The sequence below is a fragment of the Pleurodeles waltl genome, chromosome 1_1 (assembly GCF_031143425.1).
Source record: "Pleurodeles waltl isolate 20211129_DDA chromosome 1_1, aPleWal1.hap1.20221129, whole genome shotgun sequence".
Taxonomy (NCBI): Eukaryota; Metazoa; Chordata; class Amphibia; order Caudata; family Salamandridae; genus Pleurodeles; species Pleurodeles waltl.
In genome coordinates, this window is record NC_090436.1 from 128,862,573 (window position 1) to 128,883,295 (window position 20,723).

General features: G+C 41.6%; 1 protein-coding gene across 2 annotated transcripts in view; it reads right to left on the reverse strand.

The window, feature by feature from the left end:
* The window catches only part of EPG5 (ectopic P-granules 5 autophagy tethering factor), a 568,130-nt gene that overhangs the window by 335,491 nt on the left and 211,916 nt on the right, over positions 1–20,723 (reverse strand). For both annotated transcript variants that reach the window (XM_069218853.1, XM_069218854.1), the window contains exons 21-22: positions 16,255–16,377; positions 295–461 (exon numbers count right to left, since the gene is read on the reverse strand). In XM_069218853.1, the coding sequence (XP_069074954.1) occupies positions 295–461; positions 16,255–16,377 (290 nt within the window). The remainder of the gene's footprint in view (positions 1–294; positions 462–16,254; positions 16,378–20,723) is intronic.

A 20,723-nucleotide genomic window follows, 5' to 3' on the forward strand; every position in this document is an offset into this window, starting at 1 on the left:
TTGGACTGAAATGAGTAGATCCATTCCCATGTGCTGTTTGCTGTAGTAGGCGGAACTAAAATGTGAATGACAACAACAGAGCAATGGATGAAGACGGCTGAATGAAAGCCCTGATAAATAAGTTTATTAAATTAAATATAATATACAATTTAATACAATTAAAACGTATTGCACAATGCCAGACCTAAAAAGGTAGCCAATGAATCTTGCTGAATTATCTTGTTTAAATGCAGCTATTAATTCAAGGGGCATCCAGAAGGACGTGAATATAAGAAGTAAGAAAAATGTCCTTACCCATATTGTGGTCCTGGGCGGTGAAGGTAAAGTAGAAAGAACTTTTGCCAAATAAGGGGCAATATCGGATGATCAACCGGAGTCACTAATGCTTGATAAGCCCATCGATAAATCATCAGCCTTTGAAGAGATGGTGCAATTGGAAGTTTCAATTGGCTCTGGGCTTTCTACACATAAAAGGAAAACCTTATATTTTATATGTTTTAAAAAAGCAATATTTACTGGCACATGCCTAGAAAGAAAAATCAGTTTCCTGAGTTTGCATGACTAACTTTTTTTAAACGCAATCATCACTGTAAAATAAAATGGGCCCACTTACAAAGGTTTTTTGGCAGTAAACATATTTTAAAGACAAAAATGGCTGGATTTACGAAAGCTAAAAGTATCACAGAAAGAATGTCTAAGAAGTGTGTATCTATTTACAGATACTCAATTGTATGGCACAACACTGCAGAACTATGTACGTGTATCCCCCACGCAACATGAGCGTGTTTTTTTTCCCCTCTTTTCCCCTCCTGCTGAGGCAACCCTGTATCTTTAATGACGTTGCCTCCCGCACCAAGAGTAACCCATTGCATAAAGTGTGACCCCCACTGCACATTCCAACCTTACCTTTGTTATGCTGACCCAAGTGATGGTTTCATCAAAATTGGATTTAAAAATTTCAGAGTTCACCAACTTAAATATATATATTTTTTTTGCACTGGAAGAAGAGAGGGGAAGGTTGCCAAGTTAAGATGACCAATAATAAAGGAAATGGAGTGGTGGTCTGAACAAATGACTGGGTAAATCTAAGGTTGGACATCTGTACCTCTACTTTTGTACATCCATACATTCACTTTTAAGCACAGGGCTAGACATCTGTAGGCTGTGTTGCATCAGTGTTTCTAGGCAATGATGTTTTTTGTGTGTCACGATTTGGAAGATTTTCTATTTTCAGGTTCTGGCAAATGTTGATAAATAGTTTAGAGAATGATATGAATTGTTCTTCATTGTTAATGTGCCCTGCAGCACAGATGTGACTGGATGTGAGGAAAAGTTTTGTCAGAAAAGTATAGAAGTCCTCAAAGAAGGTATGTGCTTGCTTAGCAGTGGCAACATGGCAGTGTTAGACCTGACATCCTTGGCACGGTTCTCTCCTAACTTTTGCCTTTAGCACTCCTGTTTAGCTGATTTTGTTTTCGCTGGCTTTAGGACTCTGCAGACTTTATCAGTGCTAAAGATCTTGTTCTCTCTCCTTAAAACATGGCAGAATTGGCTTACACCCAACTGAAACAATTAATTTACTTGTAAGTCCTATGTGGTCCTTCATGTACACAGGGCCTGCAAATTAAAAGCCACTAGTGGGCCTGCAGCACTGATTGTACCACCAAATTAAATATCCCTTCAAACATGTCTCTGTCCTATCTTTGCAGCCCGTATGTGCAGAGTCTAAATTGTCAATTCCAGCTGGTAAATAAACCTAAACCATTGAAGTTACTTTACTACACTTAATAAACTGTAACTTCCAATTAGGAGCAGTTAGACAAGTGAGGTTTGGTGTCAAAAGATTGTAACTAAAAGCCTTCTTTAATGATTAAGTCAGAAACTGAATCACAGTTCTCACTTTTAGAAAGTAGGCATTTTCTTGTCTTGACCAGTTGGTATCTGCACCCTCTTCCTGGGTCACATGACTGGGTATAGCTAGCAGTAAGTCGTTGTGTTTTGTTCCAAGACAGTGAGACAAAGGTAAAATAGGTGTTGGCAGGATAGGCCATTCTGAGTTAACGAGGGGGAGGAGCTGTCACGTACCACACATACACATCACAAAGACACTCCCTAAGCACTCTCACAAAGGGACTGTCACTAGTTTATTGTGACTCCAGACAAGCTGGGGCCAGGACAGGGAGGATGGGGATCTCTGACACCCCAGGGGGATAGAAACCTCTAGAAGCATCCTCCACTTCAAAGTGGGCACCAGGTATAAATGTTGGACCTCAGACCTCCAATCTTCAGCATACCTCTGAACCGATAGACTGCGCCAGGAAAAAGGACTGCTGTACTGCTGAAAGGACTACCATGCTGCCATACTGCTGCTCTGCAGACCTGCTGCCCTTTTGCTTGGATGAGACGGACATCTGGTGATTTCAAGGGCTAGACAGATGGCCTTCTGTCTAGAGCCTCAGGGCGAGAAGGCTCCTTCACCCTTGAACCCAGCAGATATCTGTGATTCTTACCCTGTTAAGTGGTGCCACCGAAGTCCTGGATCTTTGGAAGTGGACCCGAAGGTGCTCTACCAGCCCATCTGAGGACCAAGCAGAACCGGCGCAGCTTCTCAGCTGAGCAACGGCAAGCAGAACCAACGCAGTGTAGCCTTTCCGGCGCAAGGACTTTGCATCATAGCCAGCAACCCCATCAGAACCTCCGCTGCATGATGCACCCCCGACAGAGACTCTGCACTGCAAGACTCTCGATGGTCGCTCCAGATCCCTAGCCCTGCAGCTTCTATTGTACCAGCCAGTGCATAATATATCCTCGACCAATGACTCTGCAGTGCAAACCCCCCCAACGGCCTCCTTGACAACAATGCAGGACCTTGCATCACAGCCTCGCAGCTCAATCAAACGGACGCTGCATGACGCATTTCCAATAATGGCCTTCATTCACCTCGGCTGCATGACGCAATCTCGATGCAGGACTTTGAAACTCTTCGCAACCAGGATTTACGGTACTCTTGTTCAGCAGACCTATCTGGGTCCCGGCAGCCGACTCACACTCTATCATGGTCGGCCTGAACTTGTGACTCTGTCCTGGTCTAGTGCAGCCAGATATCCATGCTTAGACACTTTGGGCCTCATTCCGACGGAGGAAGCACCGCCAACAGGCTGGCGGTGCTTCTGGGGCAATTCTGACCGCGGCGGTAAAGCCGCGGTCAGAAAAGGGAAACCAGCGGTTTCCCGCCGGTTTTCCCCTGCCCCAGGGAATCCTCCACGGCGGCGCATTCCGACCCCCTTCCCGCCAGCCTCTTCCTGGCGGTTTACACCGCCAGGAAGAGGCTGGCGGGAACTGGTGTCGTGGGGCCCCTGGGGGCCCCATTAAGATTTTCAGTGTCTGCAAAGCAGACACTGAAAATCGCGACGGGTGCCACTGCACCCGTCGCACACCAGCAACTCCGCCGGCTCCATTCGGAGCCGGCTTCATCGTTGCTGGGTCTTTCCCGCTGGGCGGGCGGCGGTCGCCCGCCCGCCCAGCGGGAAAGTCAGAATGTCCGCCGCGGTCATTTGACCGCGGTACGGTCTTCTGGCGGGGGAACTTTGGCGGGTGGCCTCCGCCGCCCGCCGAAGTTGGAATGACCCCCTTTGTGCTTTTGGGCACTATATTCACTGAATCCTTAAAACTGCAAATCTCTGGTTATACAGATTGAATTTTTGTTGTTCTGGTCTTGATTTGGATTTTTCTTGTGTTGTGTTTTTACTTTATTGCTGCTTAAAAGCCTGCTTAAATACTTTAATCAGTGCCTAAAAGTTAAGCCTGAATGCTCTACCAGAGGGTTGAGCGCAGATTAATTTGGGGTTTGCTTGTGACACACTATGATAATGATTGTGGTTGCTGCTTGAGTAGGGATCAACCCCCACCCCAACAAGTAACCCAATTTCTTACAAGTAGCATTTTAGTTGTGCTGTATGATTACATTTGCAGGTATGCTAAGAAACTGACATGTTGTGCTAAATGGGAGGGTCCCATGGTGATGAGAAGGTTGCTGTTGTATATAATTGCTATTTTGCTGCTTCTCAATAATCATCTGTTTGATTAAAAGACTGTGTAGGTTTGGAGAGCTTAATGCTCTCAAGATGATCGGTTGGGAACTGGAGAACTAGATGGTATAAGGAGGAACGAGTGAATTAAGTTTCTATGATTAGATTTGACATGAATTGCCCATTATGAGTTCATGGAGGTCAACTGTCTGCATGATGATGATGATGATTAGTCAGCAGCTGATATTCACATCATTTTACTTTAGATTTACCTTTGGCATGGTGGAGGCATTTATTAACAATATTCGGGGAGGGGTTGAGGAAACAGCAGTGAGCTGGAACGATTTTCAGAGTGGGGAGCAGGCCATTGTGCGTTGATATCACTCACGAGCGAGACCTTGCGTTGTTTCTCCTTCAGTCTGGTCGGCGTACGTCGTTTCTTCTCTCCGCAGGAGAGCGATGCGTCAATCCGGTCAGCACTCTCCAGTCCAGGCAGGCTTTGCGTTGTTTTTACACGCCAAGCGGTGTTTGCATCAGAAATTCAGCCGCACGATGATCCGAAAACCAGCAGCACGGGTTGCAATCTCACCGGTCTCCATTAGCGATGCTGCGCATTGTTTCTCCAGCTGCGAGCACCAATCTTCCGGTCGCGTTGCAGGCAAGCGGTGATTTTCAGCTGCGAAGCTGGTGGTGCAGCGATTTTTCAGCCGCAGATCAGAGTCACGTCGATTTTTTCCCTGCACGGAGGTCGGTGCATGGATTTCTCACTCCTGGGCTGCCAGCTTCTACTTTCAGGGTCCCAGGAACTGGATGGGCACCACTTGGCAGAGTAGGAGTCTCAGCAGAGGCTCCAGGTGCTGGCAAAGAGAAGTCTTTGCTGTCCCTGAGATTCCACAAAGCACAGTCACAGGCAGGGCAGCTCTTCTTCCTCAGTTCTTCAGCTCTTCTCCAGGCAGAGGTTCCTCTTGATTTCCAGAAGTGTTCTAAAATCTGTGGTTTGGGGTGCCCTTCTTATACCCATTTTGCCCTTTGAAGTAGGCTTACTTCATAGGAAAGTCTCTCTTGATTGTGAAATCCTGCCTTGCCCAGGCCAGGCCCCAAAAACACACCAGGGGGTAGGAGGCTGCACTGTGTGAGGGCAGGAACAGCCCTTTCAGGTGTAAGTGACCACTCCGCACCTCCCTCCTAGCACAGATGGCTCATCAGGATATGCAGGCTACACCCCAGCTCCCTTTGTGTCACTGTCTAGTGAGAGGTGCAACCAGCCCAACTGCCAAACTGACCCAGACAGATAATCCACAAACAGGCAGAGTCACAGAAATGGTTTAAGCAAGAAAATGCTCACTTTCTAAAAGTGGCATTTTCAAACACACAATCTTAAAGTCAACTTTACTAAAAGATGTATTTTTACATTGTGAGCTCAGAGACCCCAAACTCCATGTCTATCCGCTCCCAAAGGGAATCTACACTTTAATCATATTTAAAGGTAGCCCCCATGTTAACCTATGAGAGGGACAGGCCCTGCAACAGTGAAAAACTAATTTAGCAGTATTTCACTGCCAGGACATATAAAACACATTACTATATGTCCAACCTTAATCATACACTGCACCCTGCCCTTGGGGCTACCTAGGGCCTACCTTAGGGGTGCCTTACATGTAAGAAAAGGGAAGGTTTAGGTCTGGCAAGTGAGTACACTTGCCCAGTCGAATTTACAGTTTAAAACTGCACACACAGACACTGTAGTGGCAGGTCTGAGACATGATTACAGAGCTACTAATGTGGGTGGCACAACCAGTGCTGTAGGCCCACTAGTACCATTTGGTTTACAGGCCCTGGGCACCCCTAGTGCACTGTACTAGGGACTTACTAGTGAATCAAGTATGCCAATCATGGATGAAACAATTACATACACATTGTGTATAGGAGCACTTGCACTTTAGCACTGGTTAGCAGTGGTAAAGTACCCAGAGTAACAAAAACAGCAAAAACAGAGTCCAGCACACATCAACAACCTGGGAAACAGAGGCAAAAAGGTAAGGGAGACCACGCCAAGGATGAAAAGTCTAACAGTCAAACTCTGCACAGTGAGTGAATCAATAGTGATATGCACCACAATCCAAGCAATGCTTTTAACACCCTGCCATTTGCTGAACTCTCCTCCAGAAACCAAGATTCCACATGCTTGTATGCCAGATCATGTTAAATGGCCCCTTCTTGCTAATATACAGAGACCCTTCGTAATATGCTGGTCACTCAAAGCCCTGTGTAACATACAGTCTCACTTAAAGGCTCAAACATATGAGAACCACAAATCAGAAAGATTTCAGTTCATAGTGACTCTGAATCTATACCTCTTTCAAATACCAATCTTCGTTTAAACCACTCAGAGCACTGAGCACTCAAATATCTGCCCCGGATATGGGCAAACTCACTCAGAGGTCCACTGTTTGTAGAATTCTTCTCTTCATATTGGGGACTCAATTTTCCTAATATTACATTAAATTCCCTAGATATTTACCTTGCTAAACCTAGACTTGCACTGCTATTCTCAATAGTCAGAGTCCCTAAAAGAGCTAAAGCTGTGGTCTGCAACTCCCGGCAAACAGCAGGGTAAGCTTATGGATAAGTGGCAAGCCACTGGCCCAGGGAAGAAAAGGTGAACCTAGCATAGCACACCTATCCTACATGACAAAATGCTAACTAAATTATGACAAATTTAATTCTGCATCAGGTTTGTGAGCATGTACTAGCTATTATTTATTTATTTATAGTACAATTCGTAGAATATGGTCATACTATACTTGTTTTGAGCCAGCTTCTAGTGAAATAGTATGTTTGTAAAATAAATGTGTCTCCAACTTTTCTTAACCACTTAATAAAGTGCAGGTTCTAGTTTCATTTTTGTAACTTTGCCTTGAGAGCTGCATTTGTCTTACGTCCTCCATAGACTTTTTTTAGGATATGTAAGCAAAGTATACTGTTGCACCAATGTAGCATGACAAAACATAAAAAGGAAGGAGGGTGGTCTGGTCTAGTGGTTAGTCCCAGATTGTGAACTTTGCTGGTAAACATAGTTAAAAATGATCAGCCAGTAATGCCATTACTTGAAGTCTTTTCTGACACATTATCAACCAGGGCTTGTTGTCTTTTCTGTCACATTACCAACCAGGGCTACAATATGGGGAACAACATTGGGAATAACACAGTGCAAATTACATCTCTCAAACTTCCAAGGACTTTCCCTATGTTAAGACTGCATCTCGCAGGTGTAGTATGATGTATTGATATCACAGAGTATCAACAGAAATTCTGTACCACTTCAACCGGACATTGATCTCACTCCACAAAGTTATGGGCAAGTACCTAATTGTGGCTAATCAAGGTTTTTACAAAGTGGCATCCATTGTGCGATACAGGGCAAATTATGTCATCACTTTGTAATACCTAACATTTTAATAGGTAAATTCTAAATAATTATTTGGACTGTCCAAATTGCATGATCTTAGCCTCCTTTCTTCCCCGTCCTAGATTCTGCAATAAGGCTTTTACAAAACAACTCTTGTGTTTGAGATGCTGCAGCTCCAATTCATTTGTCCCTATGAAGACCTCTTCTACTACTTAAACCCATGTTTGCGCAATGTCAAACAAATTAGCAAATAATACAGCATTACAACATACACAATGAAGAGTCTGTGATCATTTCAAAATCAAAAAACTCAACAAATCTCATGAAAGCTGTACAAACATTGATTTTAAGTGCCAGTAAGGTATCTACGGCCATATCATGGGGGCTCAAAGTCAATTTCTCATAGAGTTATAAAAGGGGTGGGAAGAAGCCATCATTAAAGAACTGGGAGGATAATTGGACAAAACAGTTGTAGGTGTAGCACATGTATCCTGAAAGAGCAGATTTAAGTTAGTACAATTTAATTGTCTTCACAGGGCCTACCTCACACCCACTAGGGTTTGCTGGTTATTTGGAATGAGAGTGTAATGGTCCTAGATGTCCCTCAGACAATGCAAACCACTATCACATGGTATGGAATAGTCCTGTCACATGCCCTTACTAGTGAGATAATCACACAACGTAATGAAGCTGTAGACATACCAGTGAAGGAATTAACTGTAATATGCTTATGAGGAGTGTTTCTGCACCCTAAGTTGCAGGTATCCAAATACAGACAGCAATAAACTAGAAATCATCTGGGTTCCCTCGAACATGTTATGGAGATCTGATATAGTTCGAGGGGGGCAATGACAGATACAGCAACTAAACATATGGCCATACCCGCACCCTATAGAAATGGACAGCCTACTAGAGTCCAGGGAATAAAAAATAAAATAAAAAAAAAATAAAAGTGGGGTGGTGGCTACCAACCACAGGCCTCGAAAAATTGTAAAACTGTTACTAGACTTGCAGGTCGAGTAGCTTGAATAATCTGCTCAACCTAACTGTAATGCACTTGACCCAGACATGGGTCTCATATTGTGTAATCCTACGCAAATATTGTATTTTACAGTCACTTTTTTCTTCATTCTCACATGAGTGCACCTTCAAATATGTGAGTTCAGCATTTCTGCTGTAAAAATCCTCTTTTGTTTGATTAAATACCCTAAACATTTGCTCCATGTATATTAAATCTAGCCCACATATAGGGTACACGTGATCCATGTGCTGACTTGCCTCTTAGTTTACTAATAGATTTGCCATCAGGGCAGGAGTGTTTGTCAGTTTATGTTTAAACACTCACTTTTAATAAATATATTAATGGTGGTAGTGCACTGTCATTTACAAGAAATATCTAAAAACCTTCCCACTAACTTGAAGCTTTACTGATAAAACTATATTGTGTATTAACAACAATCTGTGAAAATTGGGTTTCAGAAAATATTTATCATTTGCACATCTTCAAGTAAAGTGTTCTGAATTTATTTCCATCCTATTAAAATATTTTTTTCATCACACAGAAGTACAAAAAATGGTCTTTCACAGCTAATGAAATATATTTTGAAATGTCTGTAAATTTGACTTAGTTATATAAATGTTGTATGTTAGCAAAAACCTGATACCAAAAGTCTGCCATTTCACATAGGTCAAACAGTTTATCTTACAAAATACTGGAAATCTGCAGTAATCTGCAGTCGCAAGGAAAAGTATTTGCACTGCAAGAATACAAATTGACCTCTGTCTTTGAACACAGAGCAAATGTGACCAGAATAAGATTTAAAGGCATCTTAATTGCTAATTCAGTTTCTGACTGAACAGAACATCTGTTCTTTGTCCACTCACCAGAAGGTCGAGTGTAATCTAAAAATAGCTCGACCTCATAAAATAAAACTCGCCATAGCGAGTGGTCCAGTAGATTTTTCGAGCCCTGAACCAGTATGCGCAATGTTAAGCCCTCACCCTAACTGAAGGGGGTAACAGTCTTTCAGCTCTCCCCCCACACACTAAAAGATCTTATCCCAATGACAAGCAAGAGGACATTTGATTATTTTGGGTTTTGGTTTTACGTTTAAGCCATGAGAGCTTGGCTAACTCTCAATATCATCCCAATTGGAATGGTGAGGGCTGCACTTTTTGGACTTTGGGACACAGCCATGTAGAAAAATCTACAAGACCTAGACACATCTGAAAACTAAACATCTGGATGAGTCCAGGGTGGTGTGCTTCACATGCACCCCGCGCCATTTTCTTACCCACAATGCCCTGCAAACCTACCACCCAGCGATAAAAATTCTGCCACAATTGTCAGCCTAAAAACGTTTTTTTTCAACCTGCCCTTTTTGACCCGCTATGGTTCCCCCTCAATTTCGACATGTTTTTGGCTCTTCCCTGTCACAGGCACTTGGCCCACCTACACTAGTGAGGTATCATTTTTAATCAGGAGACTGAGGGGAACGTTGCACGTTGGATGGTAGGAAATTTGTGCCAGTGCGGTGAGCCCACACAGAAATGTGGGAAAATGTAATTTTTTAGCTAGATTTGAGGTTTGCTGAGGATTCTGGGTAAGAAAAAACTGGGCGATCCACACAAGTCACACCTCCCTGAAGTCTCTCAGGTGTCTTGTTTTCAGAAATGTCTGGGTTTGTCTGTTTCCCTAGACGGCTGCTGAGCCCAGGACCAAAAACACAGGTGCCCCCCCCAGGTAGTTTTGTATTTGATAATTTTGATTTGTTCACGTAGTGTTTTGGGGCATTTACTGTTGCGGGCACTAGGCCTACCCACACAAGTGAGGGACCATTTTTATCGGGAGACCTGGGGGAATGCTGGGTGGAAGGAAAGTTGTGGCTCCCCTCAGATTCCGGAACTTTGCAGCACCAAAATGTGAGGAAAAAGTGTTTTTTGACAAATTTTGAGGTTTGCTGTGGATTCTGGGTAACAGAACCCGGTGAGAGTGCCACAAGTTACTCTATCCTGGGTTTCCCTAGATGTCTAGTTTTCAGAAATGTCCAGGTTTGCTAGGTTTTTGGTGCCGGATGACCTAGAGGACAACATCCACAGCTAGGCACTTTGCAAAAAAAAAAAAAAGGTAAGTTTCTTTGGGAAAATGTGATATGCCCATGTTGTGTTTTGGGGCATTTCCTGGCGCGGGCACTAGGTCTACCCACACAAGTGAGATACCATTTTTATCAGGAGGCTTGGGGGAATGGTGGGTGGAAGGACATTTGTAACTCCTCTCAGATTCCAGAACTTTCGATCACCGAAATGTGAGGAAAAAGTGTTTTTGTCAAGTTTTTTAAGGTTTGCAAAGGATTCTGGGTAACAGAACCTTGCGAGAGCACCACAAGTTATCCCATCCTTGGTTCCCCTAGGAGTCTAGTTTTCCAAAATGCACAGGTTTGGTAGGTTTTCCTAGGTGCTGGCTGAGCTAGAGACAAAATCTACAGCTAGGCACTTTCCAAAAAACAACATCAGTTGTCAATGTACAAAGGTGATGTGTCCATGTTGTGTTTTGGGGAATTTCCTGTTGCGGGCAGTAGGCCTACCAACACAAGTGAGGTACCATTTTTATTGGGAGACTTGGGGGAACACAGCATAGAAGAACAAGTGTTATTGCCCTTTGTCTTTCTCTACATTTTTCCCTTCCAAATGTAAGACAGTATGTAAAAAATAAATCTATTTGAGAAATGCCCTGTAATTCACATGCTAGTATGGGGACACCAGATTTCAGAGATGTGCAAATAACCACTGCTTCTCAACACCTTATCTTGTTTCCATTTTGGAAATACAAAGGTTTTCTCGATACCTATTTTTCACTCCTTATATTTCACCAAATGAATTGCTGTATACAATGAAGGTGCAGCTCATTTATTGGCCGCAACCAGAAGAGTCCAGCAGACGTAACAGTATATTGCTTTCAAAAATCTGCCATCGCTGGAAAAAGTTATATAAGGAAACTTGGACAGAAATGTCTCTTTTTTCAACTCAATTTCAATATTTTTTATTTTAGCTGTTACTTTCTGTAGGAAAACCTTGAAGGATCTACCCTGAAAGCTGAATTCAGAATTTGTCTACTTTTCAATTTAGCTGTCCGGAATCCAGCATTAGTTTCACACTCATTTCTGGCACTAACTCAAAGAAGGCTGAAAGCACAAAAAATAGTAAATATGGGGTATGTCCCTGTAAAATGTCAAAACTGTGTTGAAAAATGTGTTTTTTTGATTCAAGTCTGCCTGTCCTGAAAGCTGGGAAGATGGTGATTGTAGCGCAGCGAACCATTTATTGATGCTATTTTCAGGGGGAAAACAACGTGCTTTCTTCTGCAGCACTTTTTTCCTGTTTTTTATTTAAAAAACAAATATTTTAGCTGTATTTTGGTTAATTTCTTGGTCTCCTCCAGGTGAACCCACAAACTCTGGGTACCGCTAGAATCCCTAAGAAGTTGGAAAAAAGGACCAATATTCGGCGTGGGTAGCTTATGTGGACAAAAAGTTATGAAGGCCTAAGTGCGAACTGCCCCAAATAGCCAAAAAAAGGCCTGGCACCCGAGGGGGAAAAGGCCTGACAGCGAAGGGGTTAATGAGCATTTGCTTTTAGAATGCTTCATAAATGATTATTATATAGCTACCAGTATACAAATTAGCTTCTATTCATGTAGCTCTTTGGATGCTTAAGCGACCTTCAAGGAGGGCATTTGTTTAAGTACATATTGCTTTGTGTTGGATTAATTTAAATTGATTATTAGAAATAATGCCGGTTTACAAGAAAAAAGCATATGCCTTTGATACAAATCGTGGACTTTGATTATTTAATTTGTTAAGCGTTAATCTAACCTTAAAATTGGAAATTACTGCTGAAATGTACCACATACAAGATATTTAATTGTGTTATTTATTTCTTCTGATTTCAGTATACTTTCCCTCGATGAAAGGCCTCCTAGGCCTGAAATGCTGGGATAGGGGAACAACGGACTGTAAAGCCATCTGTTAATTATGGAAATTGGGGACTGAAATAGTTATACACCTGGAAGTTGGTCACACCGTGGAAACAAAACACTAAAACAATGAATGATTACAAAAACCTGACCTTTTTGGTTATGAAGACAAATGGATTGAAACTACAATAGGATTGATTAATACTGATTAAGAGTGGAGACTTCACGCAGTGCCTAAAGTAGTACTTAAGGGGACGCGTATATAATAATAAATTGTATTTGTATAACGTTTACTACCCCTGATAAGGCATCAAAGTGCTTTGCGGCATGTAGCACACTACCCGGGGAGCCAAATTAGAGGTCAGTCAACCGGTTATTGGGATTAGGGTTAGTTTTGCATGCTCATTCCATGCATTCAGTAGTAATTGTCGACATTGATATGTGATCTTTAAAGGGAGCCTAGGTGAGACATACTTCTTAGCTGGAATTAATAGATATTGTTCTGGTTCCAGAGAGCTTTAAGGCAGATAGGCATGAGATTTCTAGAGTGACTTGTACACAGAACATTGAGACAGAAAGAAGGTAGAAAGAAGCAGAGGGTGATTTAAAAAAGAAACAAGTGATGGAAGGCCGATTTTTAATGCAGGATTTTAAGTTTTATAACAGGTTGAGAGGTTTTGCAGTCAAATTGTGGATGTAAACCTGTTGCAACAAACAGTTACTACAGACACATTGCAGTAACCATTAGCATATTCGGTGCCATGTTTGTCACCCATGTAATGTCTGGTTTTGAAGGTGCTGTCCCCTTCATCTGTCTCAAGAGCACCCCCATATCCAGCAGAATGGATGTGTCTGTGGTCACCTTCTCCTTTTAGCATCCACCTTGCCTCATAGTGAAGCACACCCAGCCCCCTTTACAAGTTCAGCACTGACCTTAAGGTAAATAAACTATATATACAGTTTATTTTTAATAGTATAGTTTTCTATGTGTGCATACGTGTTCAAGTCAGTACTGACTGACAGAGCTTCTTCTTTTATGAAATCAACTGCACATAACTGGCTGTACAAAGTAGAGATACAGGTGTTGTCAGATATGGTGCAGCAGCCACCAGTAAGTTGCCACTGACTGGGAGGATTCCTGACTATTGGCATTATACCCCGCAATTCAACAAGGGACTATCTTAGATAAGAGGCCAGGATTGTGGTGGCCCGTACTTGGCACTATACTGCTGACAGTAAAGTTGTTGATGTGGTTGGTATATTTACATACCTATATAATGGTACTGGCTTCATCGCCTAGCTCCTTGAAAGGTCTGGGTTAAACGATGCTGTAATGACCCTAATGATCTTTCTGCGTCTGGCTGTTTTTATGGACTGGAGCACTTCAACAACATGCTTGTCAAATAAAGACTCCCCGTTGCTTTTGCCCCCAATTTGTTTATCATCAGGCACTAGCTATAAATATGGTGCAACCGCCAATCACATCTGCTGGCTGTAGAGGGCTAAGATTTCTGAGGCATTAGGTGCTCTAATCAATGTGACAACGGTATTTAGCCTTCTTCCTTCTCTGTCTGGTGGAGCTTAACGTGGCGATGTTGGTGTTCATTATCTTATCTGTGCAGCTTGCATTACTGCCTAATCTGCACATGGTTGTCCAGTTCCAATGAGACACATAGGTATGTCGCCTGGAGCCTTGTATTTTTGTCTTTCATGACCTGATCCTTTATCAATCTTTTGGGTACATAGCACATCGATTCCTGTGTGACCCGGAGTACCATGACAATGAGTGCCTCAGATGCACCGTCTTTATAATACATGGGGATTCATGTGCGTTCTGCTATAACCTAGATACTGCATTTCATGCCCTGATGCTGTGATGCATAACATTTTTATCCTGGCATAGCCAAGACAATAAATACTGACGCAGGATTTGCAAAGTGCGAACAGCACTTATGAATATTGTCCATTTGACCTATATTTTATGCACAAGGCACAATATATATATATATATATATATATATATATATATATATATATATATATATATATAAATATATATATATATATATCCTTTTGTGGTGTATTTATTGTGTCACTGTTGTGAGTGTGTTGCACAGACACTTTACACATGACCTCAGGAGATAAGCCTGAATGCTCTGCACTAGCTACCAGGGGTTGAGCAAAGGTTAACTTTGGCGTGTAACTTACTCGCCCTGACTAGAGTGGAGAATTCTGCCTGGTTGAGGTGCATACCCTAGCCAACCAGAAACTCCATTAGTAACAGACTGTCACTGTTACCACATTGTACCTTGTTTGAAGACCTTCTGACCAAATAAGATCAATTACTCATATTCCTTTGACCACTTTCTGGTTGGCTTCTCAAAATCATATGAGAGGCAATCTGTTTCTTTTGCTGTAATTTGAAGAGCAAATCTTTTAGACACTCTTCCAGTCAGACTATGAAATCCACTTATATCATCCACGGAGAAAATTACAGAGTTGGAGAGTTATCGCCTTCAGATGGCACTATGTAATCATCCCAGTCAAGCCAGTGTCTCATGGAGAAATAGGTGGAATTTCTCCTTCTTGTGGATCAATAATGTAAGTGTCATCATTGTCTTTTATGTCCTGAATTGGGATGGGGGATGTCAAGCTGTCCTGGAGGTGGTATTTGGTATGTGTGAGAATAAAATGGTGAATTAGTCGTGGAACACCATAAGGTGGGTGAGGAGTGGTGGATTACGTTTGATTACCACAGCCATAGGTGAAGCGATGCAGAGATGAATCTTTGAGCATCCAATGCAGGTTGCAGAAAACACATATGTTAAACTGTTAACATTAGATGCAGGTCTTTAATTAAATTCAGTGGTACATGCATCATGGGTTGAAGCCTTGTAAATGAAGCAAAAATATTTGAACTTAAGGTGTTTCACTTGGTGAGTCATTAAAACCTTCAATCGGTTAGAACAATGTAGTTGAACACATGTATCCGCTGGAGATGGGACATGCACAAATAATCAGGGCAGCATCCAGGGATGAGTAAAAAGATTTCAGGGAGATAATTGAATAGAATGTTGCTCCCGACAATGGGAGAGAAAACTGTGGTGTACAATGATAGGGTCTAAGCTATCCTTGATAACTTAGTGGATAATTTTCTATTTCCATGTACGAGTCCTCTGCTCAGATACCAGTCTTCCCTGCCCCCAGTTACGCCCATGCTACTACAGATATGGGAACACTCGTATGGTGCCCAGCTTCTTGCACTACCCAACTTTTGTTATAGCACTGCATTGTGTACACCCCATGTGCATTCCATCACCAGAATGCCAGCCAGAGGAAGCAGACAGGGGGTATAATAGAGGAAGGCTTCCACCACTGAAAGAGTCCAAGAATCACCCTGATGAAATTTGAACATCACAAGGCAATTGGGTAGTCGGCCAACGTATGTTGCTTAAACCTTCCATAACCACACATTAGTCATCTTCAAAAGGACAGGGAGAATGTCTCATCGGTCTGAGAATAATGTGGGCTGGAATATAAGAGAATTTACTAAGTGAAATTTCTTAGAAGAAAATAAAAACATATTTCAAAATAAACAGCAATCCCTAGGTAAAATTAAATAAAACATATTCAGGCAGCAGAATAACTTATGACAGGTGTTGCTAAAAACACTGGGTGAATATATCACATACTGACTACTCCAAAGCCAGCATTAGCTCAGCCTTTATTGCACCTGAAATCTTAGAATCCTCATTTGCAGTAAGACAATGACCAAGATTTGAAAATTAAAGAAAGACAAATAATATGTGAACAGAAAATATTGTTCCCCTCTGCCATTATATTACCTTCAATGCTTGATCTGGAGTAAAAGTAGGGTTGCTAATCAGCTCCCATTCCACTACACGGCGCAGCTGTGAGTCTTCTTCAAAAATTGATTCCATGTTCAAAACAACCCATGCAAACCAAACCTACAAACAAAATTAATGATTGGAATGTGAATCTTGACAAAAATATTTCTACAAAGTGTTTCTAAGAATCACACAAAATGAATGTAAGAATTAGGAAACTATTCTGACAACTTGCTGGTTCATGTTCCTCACAAATAATAAGCTAAATTCAAACTGAAAAAATTATTCTTTAATAAATTATATGTGCTTCTTTAAACATGATATGACATCGAAGGTGTAGCACACAGTAGACAGAGTACCAGAGTTGCGGGAAACTGGAAATAAGGGGATGCAATCTGTAGTGGGCTAGATTGTATGGTTGGGATGGTTAGGGCATTTTTAGGAAAGACTATTGCACAAGGTACGCACAAGGAGGTCTAAGAGTCTGCCTTTCATGGATGACTGTAGGAACAAAGGAACAACAACTCTCTTGTGTGTAAGGGATCAGAATAAAGTAAATATGACTGACCCTCCCTAGAGCTCAAATTCAATTAAGAGCACTACTCTAATTTAGGAAATATGTATGTGGTTTAAAATATTTTCTGGTACACCACATCCACTGTCCACTCAGCATACATACATCATATTGTCTGTTCCAGAGAGTTTATCATCTTTAGCTATCAATTTCTGAGCAGAGTAATCCAGTTTCTTAGCTATTTGAAGCAACTTGCCATATGAGCCCAAATGTTTTTTTTTATTTTAATTAGGTCATATAATAAAGCACTAGTTAATTGTGTACTCGTCAGGAGATATTTCTGCTTATATGTATAAACAAAACATAAAATAACATACAGTTATTCTAACATTTTTTGTCTTCATAAAAGTGTTACAAATTAAAAAGTTGAACAAAGTAAAACAATATTGTTTAATTTGATTTATTCATTCAGTTTTGTGAGATAAACACAAGCACATGATACAGAACAGTCGGTTTCTGTGGAATCATCAGTTACACTTCGCATTGGGATATGGTAACATATTAATTACTGTGTAGTGACTATCCCCATGCACCAAGGCAACTGTCATGTTCTGCAAAAAGTTTCTGCTCACACAAAAGCAGACCTTTAAGGTCTACTACAAGTATTGTAAATAACGCACACCTGTATCTGGCAATTCTAAGTCAATCCCATGCCAAATTCAAGAAGCCCTCGGGTAAAACAATAAATGTTATATGTCTTGTGAAACTATAATTTCTCAGAGGCAAACAGTGCACCACAACCATTCCACTTTCTGCTAGTACACAGCTAATACCACGTGGCTCCCTAGCAAAAATATATACACCCTTCCATTAGACAGGCACTCCCTCCTCTTTTAAACCATCCTTACGCTTCCTCGGCTTGTCAACCTTTACAGAAAATAACTGCTCTTTTCAGTTTCACTGCATTCAAATGAATTGCATAAAATATCAATAACTATGTTAGATTTTTTACATATTCAAGGCCAGACTAAAGAATCGCTTAACGTTTCCTCTGCTTGAAAATTTGATGCCAGATAAATGTTCTACCTTGGAACATCCACAAATCAATAAAAAAGAGGAGCTTTAGTAGCCAAGATCCAATACCATCAGTCAACTTAATTAGGGTTGTGTTTAATGATCGTCAGATCGGGAAGATTTACAGGACGGTCACAGGAGCAGACTGAATCACCATAACAATCATTGACACTATTTGCGACCTGTTTGTGAGCACATCTGTGTGTAAGAATTGACTGAAAGAAATAGCCACAAACAGAACACCTCAAAGGTAGGCATGTGAGTGAATGTTGGTAAGGGCTAGCTTAGGTCATCAGACATGGTTGTGAGCCCGAAGGGACTACACACAAGTAGTAACAGTGTTTGGTATTATTATGATGGGAGACATTTGGAATGTCAAAGTACTATTTCAGGTAAGTGCTGATTCAGAGTAGTGACAGAAAGTGCAGGCCCTCTAAAAGAAAATCAGAGAGGTATATCTGATGAGGCTAAGACAGCTGTCCATCATTATGCCACCACAGAACCTTAAAGAAGCCCTCACTTGGAATGGCTGCAGGAAACGAGTACCATGATATTCCAGAGAGTTTGGTAAATTTGCATTTAGGGTGGATTCAGATTTAGGATTACAATTTCATTTAGGATTATGACTAAATGTAGCAATAGAATTGCATGAGTATTATTATAGCCATCCTTTGAGTCCACACACACAAGGCCAAGGCAAACCATGCATAGTCTGTGTATACCTCTAGATCCACCTGAAGACTAACCTGCTCGAATGTAGCTAGACAGAGGTGGTTGCAAACATTTGTGCTCCAACTTACCAATGAGCAGTGGCTTTTTTCCGGCTCCCAGATGAGAGCGATATCAATAAACATGTCAAAAACTGAAGGCTGCATCACAGATGTTTTCATCAAACCTATTAAACGCTAGCAAAGGTGCATAGTTTTAGGCTCAACGTGGAGTCAGGCTGCACACACTGCCATTAACCCTCCTCTCTCTTGTAATTTGTGGGGTATGTTAAACAGAGATCATGCTGAGTTGATAAGTTTACCGTCACAGTGTAGCTGTAGGCAAAAAGAAGGGTGCTAATTTGCTGGGACGGTGGCCAGAGTCTACAACGAAACAATGGCTGTCTTTAATTACAAAGCATAGAGCACTGATGCCACACTCTTCTCATCCTACAAATATCTGGGTGCAACTCAGACACTATACATCTGATGAAGGCACGGAGAGCGCACAGGAGAAGAGACTTGAACCAAATGTAAGGTAATAGCGAATCCTTTTTACCTTAGATATTAATAACAGGTGCCCTTGCTTGGAGGTGTGGACTAAAAGAAGGAAGATAGATATATGGCAATAATCTACCTTCTCAGTCCTGTGAGGGGCAGAGGAGGGACACTTCCATGGGAAGAGATGTCTTTCTTCTCAAAACCTGTAGGGCAACACAAATAATGTATGAAGTAGTCTTGGAGAGGCTTTGTTGGTCTTAGGCATTTGATACCGCCCACAGACATGTTTATTTTTAAGTACACCCAAACTACTTTCCAACTCCTCTCTCTGGTAATACATCGAAATTTACTCCATGACTGAAGTAAACCCACTTCAAGGATGGGAAGGAAGCATATCCCCCACTAGATATGCTGCAGGTATGGAGGAAGGAGTATCTCTACTAAAAAAATATTTTCCCAGAGGAGAAGAAACGTGCATGGAAGCAGAAACAGATCTTGCTGCAAGTGCCAGTAACTAAAAGGCATAACTTCAAGTTTCAAGTCTCCTTCCTTCTTCCATAGATGTTACACCTCCCTGTTTGTTCACATAAGTCATAGCAGTAGTGGTGTGTTTAGGATCTGCACCTTAGAACCATCTACTCGAGGGAGGAAAGCCAGGAGAGAAACCTTATGACTCTCCATCTACTAGTGGAAAGCTTTTGCAGATGAGTACCTCAACCTTGAAGGGATGTACCTATTACTATAAAGACCTGAATCCATGGACTCAAAAAGAAACAGGGGCATCAATCATTCTAATACATGGAATAGAAACCTCTGTGACACAATCTCATCAGAAAGGGTCCCCTACAACTGGCATCACGGAGACTTCATTAAGTGTTAAACGTCCACTGATGCTGTCTCATGACACAATGAGCAAACATAACTGATCAAATGCATGATATTATTAGTCTCAATGAGAGAGCCAATGAGATTAGGCCCAATGGTCTCAATACCCTTTGGGCTGTCTATACTGGAAATGATCTGAATGGTGACACCATTTGGGAGATACAAGGCAACCTTTCAAACAGTGGAAAAGGGGTTAGTAAATGAATTCCCGATATTGTTGCTCAGCAGCAACTGATCCAGAATGAAACAAAGTTCAACTTTTTGAAATTTAATGAAAAACTCTACTGCAAGAAAACGATAAACTTCTTTTCAGAACCTTGGTAGTACCCTTTTATCAACCAAATAAGGGTACAAATGTTTCCGTGGCTACCAAAACATGAATGAGTCTTGAACCCCATCCACCGTCTGAACTATGAGGCAGAAGTAAAAACCATTCCACCTTTGTGACTGGATCACCTTCTGAATGGCAACTCTCATCTAGGACACAGCAATTTTCTGTAGACCAATGCGTGGGGGAAGGAACAGAGGAAAGCCTGAGCAGGGATGTGTGAAGGCCTGAAAGGTGGAAAGAAACAATTTACAATGCTACTATTCTGAAGTAATCAATTCCCACCTTTCAAGGAAAAACTGTGTTATGTCCACCGAATGGAACTAATGAATCACATATGCGAGGAACCAAAAAAATATTAAATGGAAGAGAAGACCAAATAATTGATAAATGAGAAACTTCCATGCTTCTCCTCTTAGACTTCCCAGCTGTATTGTATTGGATACCATTGACTACA